This window comes from Frieseomelitta varia, unplaced genomic scaffold (genome assembly GCF_011392965.1).
Source record: "Frieseomelitta varia isolate USP_RPSP 00005682 unplaced genomic scaffold, Fvar_1.2 scaffold_454, whole genome shotgun sequence".
Taxonomy (NCBI): Eukaryota; Metazoa; Arthropoda; class Insecta; order Hymenoptera; family Apidae; genus Frieseomelitta; species Frieseomelitta varia.
The window spans coordinates 206,972-223,783 of record NW_025110206.1 but is presented as its reverse complement, the minus strand read 5'-3'; the positions used below and the strand labels follow the sequence as shown (position 1 = coordinate 223,783).

The 16,812-nt window shown below is 31.0% G+C and overlaps 1 protein-coding gene across 1 annotated transcript in view; it reads left to right on the top strand.

Moving 5' to 3' along the window:
• LOC122532379 (acetylcholinesterase-like) overlaps positions 1–16,812 on the top strand; it is a 144,570-nt gene that overhangs the window by 118,359 nt on the left and 9,399 nt on the right. The window contains exon 6 of the mRNA XM_043661122.1: positions 2,385–2,517. Coding sequence (XP_043517057.1) covers positions 2,385–2,509 — 125 coding nt within the window. The 3' untranslated portion in view covers positions 2,510–2,517. The remainder of the gene's footprint in view (positions 1–2,384; positions 2,518–16,812) is intronic.

Sequence of the window (16,812 nt, the reverse complement as noted above, 5' to 3'; positions counted from 1 at the left end):
ATTTTGATATTTTTAATATATATATAACTTTTTTTTCAATAAATTTAATATTACTTTATTCTATATTTGAATCTAGTTTTATTAGCAATTTTTTATATAATTAGAAATTGAGGATATAGTGAATTTCATTTTTTTTCATATATATATTCATATTCGTATTATTATCACGTTATGTTACAACAATATATATATATTCGTAACAAATATATACATTTGTTATTACATATGTTTATATATTATTATATTGTAACAATACAGATGGATATATTTTATAATATATTATCACAATATAATATAGAATATATCCACATATATTATATATATTATTACAACATATACGACATGAATATATATATAATTCGTATATATTATTATAATGCGCTATTACACGCGTTAGCATTTCCTAGACAGCTACGTAACTATCGTCTAATCGATTAAACGACAATAAATCCCTATTTCGAAAGAAACACCGAAGCGAACAGGAGCTGAATAATCGTCCGGCGGCGATAGAATTCGAGAATATCGCGTAGGCGGCTACGGTTCGGCTAATCAATGACTCCATTGTGCATCGAAGCTTCTCTATGGCCCTTGTTCGATGACTTACACTCCATTGATAGCCATCGTCCGATCGCCAGACTACAGTTCAACGAGGATACAGTCAGTCGATCGATTGTCAGGACGCGTTCTGTCTCTGCACGATGCCTTTCGAGCATCGGATGCACGAGAATCGCGCGAGTAGCTTGCTTAACGATCAGAATCAACGGTTTTTGCAAATTTTCAGGCAACTTTTAGCTCGGAAACCGAGCCGAATTCGAACGGACCGTCGAAACTGTACGAAAATTAATTTTACAATTATTATCATAGATATAAATAATTAATAATTTAATTAAATAAATTATTAATATATATATAATTAATTATATGATAAATAAATTATAATTACAATTAGTGATAAATACAAATTAATTTCAATAATTATTGTTTAATAATTCAGACAAGAAATAAGAAGTGAATAAGAATGAATGAATAAGAAAATTTTACTTGAATGTGGAGTTTAATCTTCCAATTTCAAAATTTATACTTTCTAATACTTCTTTTTTTCTCTTAATTAGACTGTTATTCCCAGGTTTTTTGACCACCTAGATCACTTTATTAATTCCAATAGTTTCATATAATTAATAAAATAATTAATAAATATAATTTTGTCATTTGTATTTGTAATATTATTTAAATTAATTATAGAACGATTAATAGGACATTTATTATATTGAGTTTAATTTCAATCAATTATGATAATCGATCGTCAGACTGCTTAACTGCTCACCCACTGACGATTTCGTCGTGGAAAGTAGCTGAGTAATTCGATTTGACCTTCAACGATTGCTTCTGTCGCCTCTGGAGGTGATGGCACTAATTCTGTACACTAAACTGTTGAACTAAACTAACTCTGACTGGCTACGAATTGACTACAATTGCGACTGAGAACTCTCCATCACTGGATCCTACTGTGTTGTGTCTGAGTGACGAAAGGAAGAGATTAAATCATAAAGCAAGGAACACGTAATTAACACTTAATCTACGATCTTATAATATATATATATATATATAACGTTTTCAGTTTTCAAGTTCCCTCTTAAAGCATGAAAAGCGTGCACGTCGAGAATTTTTTCTTCCAAAATTGTAACGTTTATGCGGCAATTTATGTTTATACTTGCAAAGCAGATAAACAAATATTATTACTTCTCAATAAGTTCTTTCTCGAAAAGAAAGCGGCGAATTATTGTATGTATTCGTTTGGTCACTCGTTATGGTCCGCAATCAGTTAAAATCGTCACGAGACAGCAAATATTATCCAGAGGAGCTCTAGTCGGTCATTTTTTTTTTTTTTTTTAGAAATCATCCAGTAGTAGTCCGTGTTTACTTTTTGGTTAGGTTTAAGTTACTATTACTTTTGGTTCGTGACAAGAAAAAAAAAAAAAGAACTCCTCGCAAACTCGAAACTAACCGATGACGGTTAGTAAACTGTCTGAACGTGAGCACGTCCGTGTCATAAATAACGCACGGTTGGCCTTGAACACCACAAACAGGAATATATATATATATATATATACACAGGGACGTGTGCTAAAACTGAAAGAAACTAACTGCTCTAAACTGTTGGATTATTCCACCCGTCCCTTAAGCAAGACATTCAATATCTATCCGCATTAATCATCCTCTATATCTATCGATAGTAGCCACAGTGAGAATATTCAGAGTATTCTGAACCCTAAATGTCCAACCAGAATGAGTTTTCCACTCGTTTAACGAGATCTAACGGAGATCAAGAACAAAGCCGTCTTTAACGTCCCTCTAACCTTCGTCTCTCCCCTTTTCGGTTTCAGATCCAGCACCGGAAGCCTGTAACAGCGCGATAGCGTCGAGCGTGTCCGCGGGCGCTGGCGAACTGGCCAACTCCCTGGCGATCACCGCGCTGTCCTCGATCCTGGTGCTGTCGAGAGTGATTTAAAAGCCAAAGTAAGAAAGATCGTTTTACCGTGTCGGACCCTCGTTTCAGGTGTCTTCGGTCTCGTCAAGCTTGTTGTTGCGGCGCTTTCTCGACGGGTCTCTCATCACGTGCACAATCACGATTTTTGAAACGATTTTTTTTTTTTTTTTTTTTTTTTTTTTTGTTATTTAACAATTACGCGGGAAGAATTAACGCTTGTCGGAATTGATCCTGTTGATTTTTGACTGAGGGATTTGTTTTATTTCGGGGTTTGTTGTTGTTATTATTTTGGATTTAGTCTGGTTTAGTCTGGCGGCTTTTCGCAATTTTGGCTATTTTTTTTTTTTTTTGGGGGGGGGGAGAAGCAAGAATCATACAACTCTTTCGACCTGTCACGATTGATTTCTTGTTCTGGTGATGAAATGAACTCTCTTGTCAAAGAAACGGCAGCGAAATAGCCAAAATTGGGAGGAGCCGGTAAACTAGAAATTTACATTATTTTAGTCGATAATATCGTGTAACAGATTGAGTTCGCCACTCGGTGCTGCGTTTTTCAAGATACTGAAAGTTTGTATTATATTAATTTCAATGCAATGAGAGATTGATCTATGAAAAAAAGTGTTAGAAAGAAAAATGATATAATTACTATAATATAGAAATATAATTACTATAAATTTTATCATCATTATTATTATTGTGGATAAATATCATGAAATTGGAAATATATATTAATATTTAAAATACTGAGAAATATTAGTATTACATAATATATAAATAATATAATATTAATATAAAATAATATAATAATATAATATTAATATTTACAATACTGAGAGATATTAGTATTGCATAATATATAAATAATTGTAAATTATACTTATATCAATATATAATATTATGATTTAGTATAAATACGTAATATTTGAAATGATTTGTCACTAAATATTAGACTTATAGTTTGAAACATTTATTAGCATTGAAATATTAATCATTTCAACACGAAGATGTTCTTCAGAGAAAGATATTCTTTAAAATGTTTTTTATAGATAATCACATTCAATTCAAAGAGAGCGTAGAAAATTTCTCGCGGGGAAAGAGAATTCTTCTTCTTTTCATAAAAAGACGAAACCTTCGAAATTTATAAAAACAAAAGGAAACGATGCGAACGAAACTCGTTACACGATCTAATATTATCGAATACTATCTCGACAATGTCAAATTTCTTCGTTATAGTTATATAAATTAAGAGTCATTCTTCAAACTACATAATCATTATTATTAACTCTCGAATAGCCGACGTAAATGAGCCGGCGCCGGGTCACTTTTGACCCGTTGGCTGAATTTTCACTACACTTGCTTTACGCTCTAACCTTTTGATACTATCTAATAATTGATCTTATCTAACAATGTTTATAATATGAGGGAAAGAGGAGTTTGTCTAGAAAATGTAAAATTTTCTAAATTTATTTTTTCATTTACGTGCAATTGTGTTTTATTATACTCTTTGTATATAAATCGTAAGCATTTGGCACATTTGGTGCCATATTTATCATCATTGCCTGTACACATATAGAATCAAGTTCTAGGGTCAACGGTGACCCGGTGCCGGCCACGAGACGATTAATATCGAATTTCGAATCATCGCGAGTCTGAGTCGTCGACGTCGGGTATCGTTCCTTATTTTATTATTTTATAATTATTGATATTCCTCCGGCAGAATCATGCGTGCACGGTGCGATGACAACCCGCCGTGAAAGTATTTGTTAAGCGATTCATACATTCCATATCGTAATTTTTATGCCATGCCCACAAGAGGCGTTCGATCATTTGTTTTCCCACCTTCCAACGTTGAACGCGTGTACGTAAGAAAATGAAATAAACTATAGTATAGTTTTGCAAGTGAAAAGATGAAGAAGTAGATCAATGGAATTCCAACAGTCGGAATTTCAAGGAACCAACGGTGATTCCCGAGCGAATTTCTCGCAGGGATCTTTTGTCGAAGAGTTTCGACAGAGTTTCGAGAAGGGCAGAGATTTTTCAGCAGTCAATTTTGACGAGGCGATTTGTTCGATCGATTTGATGGAGCTTCGAGATAACAGAGATTTCTGAACGAATTTTTCGTGATAAACGACGTGAAATAATATATATATACATAAAATAGTATTTTATAATACAAATAATATTGTATATTTGTTGAAAGAGAGAGTTATACAAATTTTAGAAAATTTGCAACAAGGACATAAAATAATATTATATATATATTATTAAATATTATCGTATATATATATATATATATATATATATATATATATATATATATATATATACATTATTAAATATTATCATATATATTATACAAATATATAATATTGTATATTTGTTAAAAGAGAGAGTTATACAAATTTTAGAAAATTTGCAACAAGGACATAAAATAATATTATATATATAAATATACATAAAATATTATATATATTATTAAATATTATATATATATATATTATAATACAAATATATAATATTGTATATTTGTTAAAAAAGAGAGTTATACGAATTTTAGAAAATTTGCAACAAGGACATAAAATAATATTATATATATATATTATTAAATATTATCATATATATATATATATATATATATTGAAACAAGGACAGTACGAGATATACAGATCGACGACCTTGAACTCTCATTTAAAAATGGCCTTAATATTTAGAAAGAAGTTTCTTGAAAGAGAAGACGACAGTTAGGAAATTTTTTTAGAAAAGTTAGAAGAGATTTTTAGGAAATTCGTAGAGGTTTCTTTGTCGACGATAAACTGCATGATAACCGATAACTCTCATTTAGAAAACAAAATAATTTCTTCTTACGGCTAAATATGGATCCTTCGAAATTTGAAACGAATGCAGTTTTCATTTTGACAAGTTTTTTTTTTTTTTGATACGATAAAAATATACGGGTGATTTCGTTTGATTGAAACACCCTGTATATATAGTCAGACGAGATAGAATACCACGCGTCGGAAAAGTAGGAAATGAATTTTAATAATTGAATTAATTTCCCGGAAATTTGTTTCCAATTTTCCTTTCTCTTTCAATTGCAACGTCAATGCAGTCGATCGATGCTCAATGTTAAACATAATGAGATGCTTGTTAAAGCAGAGATACTTCATTTCTCGGAAAACGGAGCGAATTCGAAGAGGCCTCGGGAAATATTTATTATAATTTACTTCGCAAGGATCGTGAGACTCTCACAGAGTTCGTAAAAAATCCGAAACAGTTTCTACGTTTCTATTCCCAATAGGAAAGTAGAGAATTCAAACGAGAACAGTTTGAAGATACTTTTCAGCAATTTCTGTTTTTTTTTTCAAAGCGAAAAACAAATGGAAAGTCGACAAGAGTTTTTTTTTTTTTTTTGACGCAAAAATTAATAGTGCTTAGACAAATTGCAAGAATTTCGAAAAAGCAGAGAAATTTCAGCTAAAGAATTTTTTTTTATTACTGTTTAAGATTCCAGATTCGACGAGTGAATTGACGAAGATTCGAAATTGTAGAGCGAATGTTAGCACCGAAGGAAACGAGAGATCTCGGCCCGGAAATGGAATTGCGTCCAGTTTGTTAAAACAGAGCAAAACTCGAGCATGTATATATAGAAAGTGTGGACAGAAAATTTGCAAGGACCTCGAGATACATAAAGTTCCACTGTCAAAACAAATATTCGGAAAGAATGAGAACTGTAGGAAGGATATTACAAAATTCTTAATTTTTTTTCTTTTATTAAAACGAAATCGAGAATGCTCAGACAAACTGCTAGAATTTAGAAAAAAGGCAGAGATTCTTCTTTAAAGATTGATTAAGATTCCAGATTCGAGGAATTGAGTGAATTGAAAGTAACTTGGCGAAGGCAGAAATTTCTCGATTAGAAAAAGAAATAGAAAATAAAATAGAAAAAGAAATCAGAGACAAATCGAATACAATGGAGCCTCTAGTATCAAACGTGTCACTATTTTTCACCATATATTTATTACAATTACTTTTAATTATTTTAACTTTCGCTCCACGTATTCAATGAAAAAAAGAAAAGCAAATTGCAGAGCAGTTGAGCAAGATACACGAATGAAATATTCTTTTATACTCCTTATTCAAAATCGACATATCTTTCTCAATATTTTCAATATGTATCTGAACGATGTTTCATTCGTTTCTCTGATCAATTTCATTTCCTGCTCTAAATGTCAATTTTCATCGCGACTAAACACGGTTTGAAACGTGAGAATTCAAAGTAACGTTAACGATATTAATTGGCAACAAGACCTGCTGTTTTGGTCAGATTGAAGCTGTAATAATAGGTACATTATACACATTGTGTAATAATGACATGAGTATAATATATTGTGCATATTATATTAGACTGAAACACGAGTGAATAATAAATGTAAATGTATATGAAGAACGAAGGGTTCGCGGGAAAAATATCAAGAAAATTTATTTTTTTGATTGTCTCTTCTTTTCTAAATTTTCTGAATCTGTTTCTTTAAATTTAGATTTCGAATTTTTCGACTTCGTATATAGCTGTAAATATTTAAAGTAATATTCAAAGTAAATTATTGTAATATTTAAATACTTTACTGCAAATATTGGTAATATTTGAAGTAAATTATTACAAAAGAATATTTTAAAATAATATATAGTTATAAATGTTAATAATATCTAAAGTAAAGAGAATATTTCAAAATAATATATAGCAAAATTAAATAATAGTGGTAAAATAATATATAATTGTAAATATTGGTAATATTTGAAATAAATTATTATAAGAGACTATTTTAAAATAATATATAGTTGTAAATATTAGTTATATTTAAAGTAAAGAGAATATTTCAAAATAATATATAGCAAAATTAAATAATAGTGGTAAAATAATATATAGCTGTAAATATTGGTAATATTTAAAGTAAATTATTACAAGAGAATATTTTGTGTAGTTATAAATGTTAGTAATATTTAAAGTGAAGAAATAATGTGTAGTTATAAATGTTAGTAATATTTAAAGTGAAGAGAATATTTCAAAATAATATATAGCAAAATTAAATAATAGTGGTAAAATAATAATATAGCTGTAAATATTGGTAATATTTAAAGTAAATTATTACAAGAGAATATCTTAAAATAATATATAGTTGTAAATATTAGTAATATTTAAAGTAAAGAGAATATTTCAAAATAATATATAGCAAAATAAAATAATAGTGGTAAAATAATATATAGTTGTGAATGTTAGTAATATTTAAAGTAAAGAGAATATTTCAAAACAATATATAGCAAAATAAAATTATAATATAGCTGTAAATATTGGTAATATTTAATATTGGTTTAAAATAATATATAGTTGTAAATATTAGTAATATTTAATGTAAAGAGAATATTTCAAAATAATATATAGCAAAATAAAATAATAGTGGTAAAATAATAATATAGCTGTAAATATTGGTAATATTTAAAGTAACTACAAGAGAACTTTAAAGTTACAACAAGAGAATATTTTAAAGTAAATTATTACATGAGAAAATTTTAAAATTCGTCACGTGGCATGATCAGTGATAAGGAGCACGCATCATGCTGAAAAAGTTCGTGAAAATTGATATTTATTCCTGTGAACCCTTCATTTGTTACATATTCTTTATATAATTATATAATTAACAAACGACAATTGTAAATGCGCAACAGCGTGAAATTTCCAGTTGCAGAAGCTCAAAAAGTTTCCAATAATCGAATACATGAAACACAGAAAAAAAAGTATAAAACACATAAACGTGTAAAACACAACAAATATTTGAAAAGGAGGAAAGACAATTGCGCACAAAGAGGAAATATTAATGCGTGCATTAAAAGAAGGGAGGAAAGAAGATATGAAGTGTTCAATAACAGTTCGCAGACAAAATACAAAAGATGCACATTGCAGAGAAAGGAGAACGAAGAATAGCGTTGTCAAAGAATTTGCAAATTGCAATTTTGAGAAAACAGAAACTCCCGCCCGAGCTTCTCATTATGCAGAAACCTGCGTAGAGCCGGAATCTTAAGCGTAAAATTCTCGAGATTTTACGAACAGCAAAAATTTTTCAGATTCCTTTCTGACGAAGTGGGATTGTATATTTATTTGCAAATATGACAGGCAATCACGTTTTGACGCACGTGCGTGTAAATGGGATAATTTACATCCTATGCGTGAGAAGCGTAACAATTTTTGAAATTGCTGCAATGATCCAAGATAGTGAACATTTATTTACAAATATGACAGTACAATCGCACTTTGTTGAAACAACAGGGGGAGGAAATTGTTTTAAAAACAATGGCGAGTCCCTGGAGCCCACAAAGTCTCTCCAATGAAAATTAAGAAAAAGAATATAAGTAATACAAACAAAATAAATGTGTTGAAAAATGAGCAAAATTTCCAAATAGAAAAGAGAATTGAAAGAGAAGAGTCGTTAGATGCAATATCATGGAAGAATTTGCAAAGATTTTTGGGAAATAGAAATAGGAGAAAATTGGGATTTAAGCAGATCCCTGTTTTACCCAAAGAGGAGTCTGCTCTTTAAAGAAAGTGCAATGAAAAAAAAAGAAAAAAATTTAGAAAAAATATATTCATGGAGAAAAGGGGGAGAAAATAATCAATCCCACCTTCAGCATTAAGAATTGTGACGAAGCAAGAAGAATTGACGTCGAAAAATAATTGAAAGAGAAGTCTCGAAAAATCTGCAAAGATTTTTAAAAAATAGATCCATTTAAAGAAAGAAAAAATATCAAAATCCACAAAGGGGAAAGATTAACGAAAAAAAAAATGTGTGTGTAAAATTCTAATTTTGCTGTTCGTAAAATTCGCATTTTACGAACAGCAAAAATTTTTCAGATTCCTTTCTGACGAAGTGGGATTGTATATTTATTTGCAAATATGACAGGCAATCACGTTTTGACGCACGTGCGTGTAAATGGGATAATTTACATCCTATGCGTGAGAAGCGTAACAATTTTTGAAATTGCTGCAATGATCCAAGATAGTGAACATTTATTTACAAATATGACAGTACAATCGCACTTTGTTGAAACGACAGGGGGAGAAAATTGTTTTAAAAACAATGGCGAGTCCCTGGAGCCCACTGAACAGAGAGAAGCACAAAGTCTTTGCAATGAAAATTAAAAAAAAAATATAAGTAATACAAACAAAATAAATGTGTTGAAAAATGAGCAAAATTTCCAATAAGAAAAGAGAATTGAAAGAGTAGAGTCGTTAGATGCAATATCATCGAAGAATTTTCAAAGATTTTTGGGAAATAGAAATGGGAGAAAATTGGGATTTAAGCAGATCCCTGTTTATTACCCAAAGAGGAGTCTGCTCTTTCAAGAAAGTGCAATGAAAAAAAAAGAAAAAAATTCAGAAGAAATATATTCATGGAGAAAAGGGGGAGAAAATAATCAATCCCACCTTCAGCATTAAGAATGATGACGAAACAAAAAGAATTGACGTCGAAAAATAATTGAAAGAGGAGTCTCGAAAAATCTGCAAAGATTTTTAAAATAGATCCATTTAAAGAAAGAAAAAATATCGTTTCCCTTGTGAAAATCCACAAAAGAGAAAGATTAACGAAAAAAAAAAAATGTGCGTGTGTATGTGTGTGTGTAAGCGTCGCGTGTCGTTGAAAACTTTTCACGTCTGCATTCCTGTCATCGTATAATAATATATTTAAAATAGAGAACGGCACTCCGAGATCTGAGAGGAAAAGGAAATAGAAATTTCCGTCCTATTCTCGCAGAATCTCGCATTTTGCATTAGGGAAGCGTGCGAAAGTTTTCACTCAGAAAATGAAATACCGTTGGCGGTAGGAAAAGAGACTCGCGAGAAGAGAGTGACATAAAAAAGGAAAAAGTAATTATCTAGGGATTGACTGAAATTGGAAGTAATTAATGAAGTAATTACCTAGAAAAGAAAACTTCGATCGCTTTCAAATTCGAAAATAGCACGTTGGAATTAGTGACACTGACGGTCATTAATCTTAAACTTGGGGAGGAGTTTCCTCCAGATAATTATCCACATAAGAGAGTAGGATGTTATCGATAATTCTCTAGACAAAGAAAAAAAGATGAAAAAAAGTGGAAAGGCTTTCTCGATGGAACGAAAATTTCGAAATGCCTCGTTCAAAACGAGATTGGTTGCATTGCGGTGAGTACCTTAGATGATGATAATTTCATGAAGAAAATGAAATACGTTGGCGGTAGGAAGAGACTCGCGAGAAAAGAGTGACATAAAAAAGGAGAAAGTAATTATCTAGGGATTGACTGAAATTGGAAGTAATTAATGAAGTAATTACCTAGAAAAGAAAACTTCGATCGCTTTCAAATTCAAAAACAGCACATTGGAATCAGTGACACTGACGGTCATTAATCTTAAACTTGGGGAGGAGTTTCCTCCAGATAATTATCCACATAAGAGAGCAGGATAATTTGTTATCGATAATTCTCTAGACAAAAGAAAAAAAGATGAAAAAAAGGGGAAAGAATTTTTCGATGGAACGAAAATTTCAAAATGCCTCGTACAAAACGAGATTGGTTGCATTGCGGTGAGTGCCTTAGATGCTGAAAATTTCATGAAGAAAATGGCGGTAGGAAGAGACTCGCGAGAAGAGAATTTTCGAGAATGATTAGGCGGGTAATTAGAAAAGAAAACATCGATCGCTTTCAAATTCGAAAACAGTATAAATGAGAGTAGAATTTAATTTTTAATTTCTCATCTACGGATAATTCCCTAGACAGGAGGAAAAAAGGAAGAAGGATTTTGGGACGAAAATTTCAAAATGCCTCGTTCAAAACGAGATTGGTTGCATTGCGGTGAGTAGCTTAGATGGTAACAATTTCATGAAGAAAATGATACATTTGAGAAAGTAATTATCTAGGGCTGAGATGGACTGAAATTGGAAATAATTAGGTGGGTAATTATTTAGAAAAGAGAGCATCGATCGCTTTCAGATTCAAAAATAGCATAAATGAGAGTAGGATTTAATTTTTAATTTTTCTTATCTACGGATAATTCCCTAGACAGGAGAAAAAAAGGGAGAATGATTTTGTGATGAAAATATTGATGGATAATTATTTAGAAAAGGAAACTTCGATGGTTTTCAAACTCATAAAGATCATCATTTTGAAAACAGCACGTTGAAATCAGTGACACTGACGGTCATTAATCTTAAACTTGGGGGGGGGGGGATTTTAGGACGAAAATTTCAAAATGCCTCGTTCAAAACGAGATTGGTTGCGTTGCGGTGAGTAGCTTAGATGGTGACAATTTAATGAAGAAAATGATTCTGAAAAGAAGAAACATGGAGGGAAATAAAAATGTTAGAAACGTTTCTTGTTAAATACTCAGTAGCATGAGGAATTAACTGTAATTTGAAATAGTAATTATGAAAAGAAAAAAAAAAAAAAACATAAAGAGGGAGGAAAATAAAAATTTCTAATTAGAAACACCATAGCGTAAAATTTATTTGGAACTTATTATGGTTTGAAATAGCGAAATTGCGAGAAAAAAAAAAAAACATGGAGGAAAATAAATTTCTGGCTAACAGCGCCATAGTGTAAGATATTAATTAGTTAGTTTGAAATGACGAAATTGTGATGAAGAAATTGCCTGCGTCAAGGCAACCATAGTGTAAATAATTTATCATAATTTAAAATGATAATTGTGAAAAAAATAAATAAATTTCTGGCTAACAGCGCCACAGTGTAAGGTATTAATTATAATTGTTAGTAACCGATGTTATCACTGTAAAACGATTTAATTATGATTGTGTAAAAAAAATTAATTATGATCTGAAAACACTGTGAAGAATTCCAACTATGAGAGAAGCTGTATATCTTTCCAAATGGAAGAAAGAGCGCAGAAGACTGTCAGAAAATTTGCAAAGATCCCGCGGGAATTGAATGAAATATATATTTAAAAAGAAAATATAAGTATTATTTCAGCAATGTTCCAATTGTTGGGGGACAAAAGATTGAAAGTATTTGTCTCATGGAAAGAAATTTCAGTGTAAACGAGAACCGTAAAACAAAGCGTATATTTATTTAACACTAGAACTACCAAACTGGTCAAAATGACCAATTTATAATTCTCTATGGGAATTTTATACATTTACAACGATGTATTTTTAAATATAGTGATTTTTAACGAAATATATATTAATGGATGCTCGCGTTCTTCCTTTCATTGTTAATTTCTTCTTGCACTTCCATGTCTTTGCTACAAATATTATACTTTAGTCGTCGGTAGTTGTAGCGTTAAAAAGAAGAAGGAGAAAAACGTCAGCAGAAGGTTCCACTTGTTCAATAGTACAAAATTGGAAAGCCAAGTGAAGCGAAGAAATTTTCGGTGTAAATTTTTGAACGAGGCGAATTTCAGAATTTAATCACAAGAACGTGACGTGATTTAGAAAGGAGATATTTATACGCGATTTGAGGTAATGTGTTAATGCTCTACATGTATATTTTTTTCGCAATAATGGTCGAAATGAATGATAAATGTAATAATAAATAATAAAGTAGTAATATAATAATAAACAATAAAATAATAACATAATAAATATGATATGATAAATTTTGTAATAATAAATTTTGGATCAAAAATAAGTAAAATAATTGACAAAGATTTTCTTTTCTTTTTTTTTTTTGTTAATTTATGTCGTTGCGCCAATTTAGCAATCGTCTTGATTTAAACTTTTTTTTTTTTATTATTATCTACAGGAAATGAGAATTGGCGAGGAATTAATAATTGAAATATCTTCAATTATTGAAATAATCGTCTTGCAACAGTTTTACGATAATTCAGAAAATCACTATCTTTCGAATTGAGTTACTGACTCGCTTCGAGGTTGATAGAAATTGCGGTTTGAGGATTTGGAACGATCTCGAGGGAAACGAAAATCTCGAACTACCCGACAAGCAGGATATTTGTGAATTATGTGTCCAAAAAGATAGGAATAGAGAGAGAAAAGTGGAAATTGTAGAACAATTGATTTAAAAGAAGAAGAAGAAGAAGAAGAAAGATCCAAACTAGAAGATCAGAAAGAGGTAAAGAGGATATATATATTTTATGAAGAGTTTCGTAACAAAAATATGAAAATCGTTAGAGGATTTTATGGAAAAAAAAAAATCACTGTTTGAAAAAGATACTCGAGTTTAATATTTCTGTTTAAAATGGACATTTAAGAAACAAAAACAAATGGAGGGAAGAGATAAACGATAGAAACAAACAGAAGTTGTCGGAGAAATTTGAAAAAAATTTTTTCACTATCGCGTGAATGCAAAATTTGTCTGATGTTAAGCAGAAGAAAAAATTATGGGGAAAATTGTGAGAAAATTTGGAAAGTTTCGCTTTTGAGTGAGAGAGAAATTTCTGCCTTAGGGTGACAAAAAATGTTTGAGAATTGAAGGAAACCTCAGCAGAGAATTCACAGAAAAATTATTTCGCGTAGAAGAGAATCGAAAGAGAGTATGTGCGTATACAACGAAGTATAATAGAAATTGTCAGATAATTAATTGGAAAGCTTCGTTCCCAGAAACGGAAATTTCCTAAACAAAAATTGATTCGCGAAAATCTTGTGCTTCGAGTAAAAAAAAAAATCATAGAAAGATAAAAACGACAGAGATTGTCAGAAAGTTTGATCGCCTGTATAACCGAGAAGTGCAAAATACAAAATTATGTGTCACAGAAAGTGATAACGATAAAATAGAAATTGTATCGAATAGAATCTCTAGATAATTAATTGGAATTGAAATTTCTATCTGAAACTTAATTTCCCACGAACGAAATTAGAAATCAGAAGGAGAAAAAGGAACTGATCGAAATAAAGAAACAAAATATAAAAAATACATATTTTACACTTCGACATAAATCTCGGATAAACGAAATATTGAAAAAAAGTATATTTCAAGTGCGAACAAGACTGACTGAATAAAAATCTGGTCTAGAAAAAAACGAGTCCAAATTAGGAAATGAAATTTTTACATAAATTTCTCGGGAACGAGGCACAGGATTAATTAAAACGGATGAAAGGGAGAAGATTTGCTTCGAATCGTCAAATAAACAATATATAAAATACGGAGATCCCTATTCGTCAGAATCTCGAGGGAAAAGAAATTTAAAAAAAAAAAAAAAAAAAAGAAAAAAGGATGAAAATGATTCACTCGCGAACAGAAATATTATTTCTGGCCGATCCTGCCGAAAAAAATACATAACACATGAAGTGAATTCTCAGAGAATCGAACGACGTGAAAGCCAAAATCAATGAAAAATCATTCATCGAATGGAGCATGCAGTTCAAAAATTAGAAATTTTAGGATTTAAAGCTGTACGATTGCGCCACGATTAATTTACATTCAAAATTTTGCTTTTTTTCTTTCCAAGTATGACAACAGTAATGATAATTCGCGAGTGCTCGATGGAAACAGAAATTAATTATTCACTTCACTTCATAATTGATTCACTTAATTATAATTTATACTTTAACTCACTTAATTATAATTTATTTCATTTCTATTGATTCACTTAATTATAATTCATTCATTTCTATCGATTCACTTAATTATAATTTACACTTTGACTCAATAGTTTATACTTAATGAATTGACTAACTTGATCATTTGCACCTCAATTCAACAATTTATACTTCAACTTTACTTTAACGAAATATAAAAGAAAATACGTGTTAAGGAGATGAAAAAGGATTAATAAAGTTAGTACTAGGAAGCCAGAGAGTTTACCTAAACAATAGTACAAAACTGATTGAATTCAGTTTTGGAAATTTCAGTTTGGAAAAACAGAAGGCAGTTCTATTCACATTCGTCTCTCGTTTCCATTCCCTCTATTTATACCGTCGTAGTTTGCCAATATTTTTCGTTTCTTTTTCATCAAGTATTTTTCAAGAGCTCGTTTAACAACAGTGAACAGACAAAATATAGTTCTATGAATAGAACTATATTTATGACTCAGTTAACAATTGCACAGTGCAAGAATTTCGTAAACTGTTGTTCGCAGAGCTGACGAAAACAGTGGAAATTATAATTATCTCTTTTCGGCCAGTAATGAAAAAAAACAAAAATTTCTCGCCAAAGAAAATTCTACAGAAGATAGACAGTACAAAAATATATATTTTCAAGGAAGTACCAGGGTTGTCGGTCGCCGCTTCGCCGGGATTCGAGGCGGAGAGGCAGCGATTCCTAAATTTTTCGCGGACGGGGGTGTTCGTTAGGGGATTGTCCCCGTGAAACTCGGCTCGGATCGGTGGCGACTTAATGGCCAACGGTTGAAAGATTGATGAACCGTCCCCAGGAAAACCAGGCCAGCCTAACGAGTTACGTGGCGCTCGAGTGTCTCCAGCGGGAAAGGTTGCACTATCGATTCGTCTCCGGTGTGCCCCGGCCCCGACGAGAAATCCCGCCGCGCCGAGGCGAACAGACCCGGAAGGATAACCGCCAGGGCGCGAAACTATACCCCGCGACGGGCAATCTTCGTTCGAGATCTCCAACTTTTCGAAAACTATTCGATCTAATACCGTTTCTAGCCTAACTTTATTTTAGCTGGAGCCGAATTACGAAAAAGAAATGGGTGACTGTCCCAACAAATTAGTTCCATAGAGATAGACTCTAAGCGATAAGTTACAAAGTAATATATTTGAAAATAATAATGGATTTTCCTATAACGCGAGAATTAAGATTTCAATTTATATTTGTTTAATACATCCACAAACAAATATTCGAGAAGATTATACCATAAGAGTCATAATCACAGCATGATCCATAAAGGAATCATAAAGGAATCAGGACTTCTCAAAATGACAAACAAAACGTATTAAAAAAAAAATCTCAAAAACATAACATTTCTACATACATATTTCATGGCACCGTCGTCGCTGTCGATTATTATGCGACGTTAAAGAAAAATAGAAGAAGAAGATGAAGAAGATTTATCAATTGATATTTATCTGGAAAAAATTGTTGTTTTTTTAAATGAACAAAAGGTTTCAATTCGTCCATTAAAATTCGTTGTTAAAAAAAAAACAACAGTAATTTCAGTAGTTGGCTAATAACTATAGGTACTGTCTATCAGTAGGGTTGGGCGTTTCCGGTTGCATTATGAAAAAAAGATGCAACATTTCCTGACAGATTAGTTTGATAGGACAGACTACCAGTCTATCTAGCAATAAGTTACAAAGTAACTAAATTTGAAAATAATAAATTTCCTTATCAAGATTCCAATTTGTCATTTATGTTTGAATATATAGTTTTCA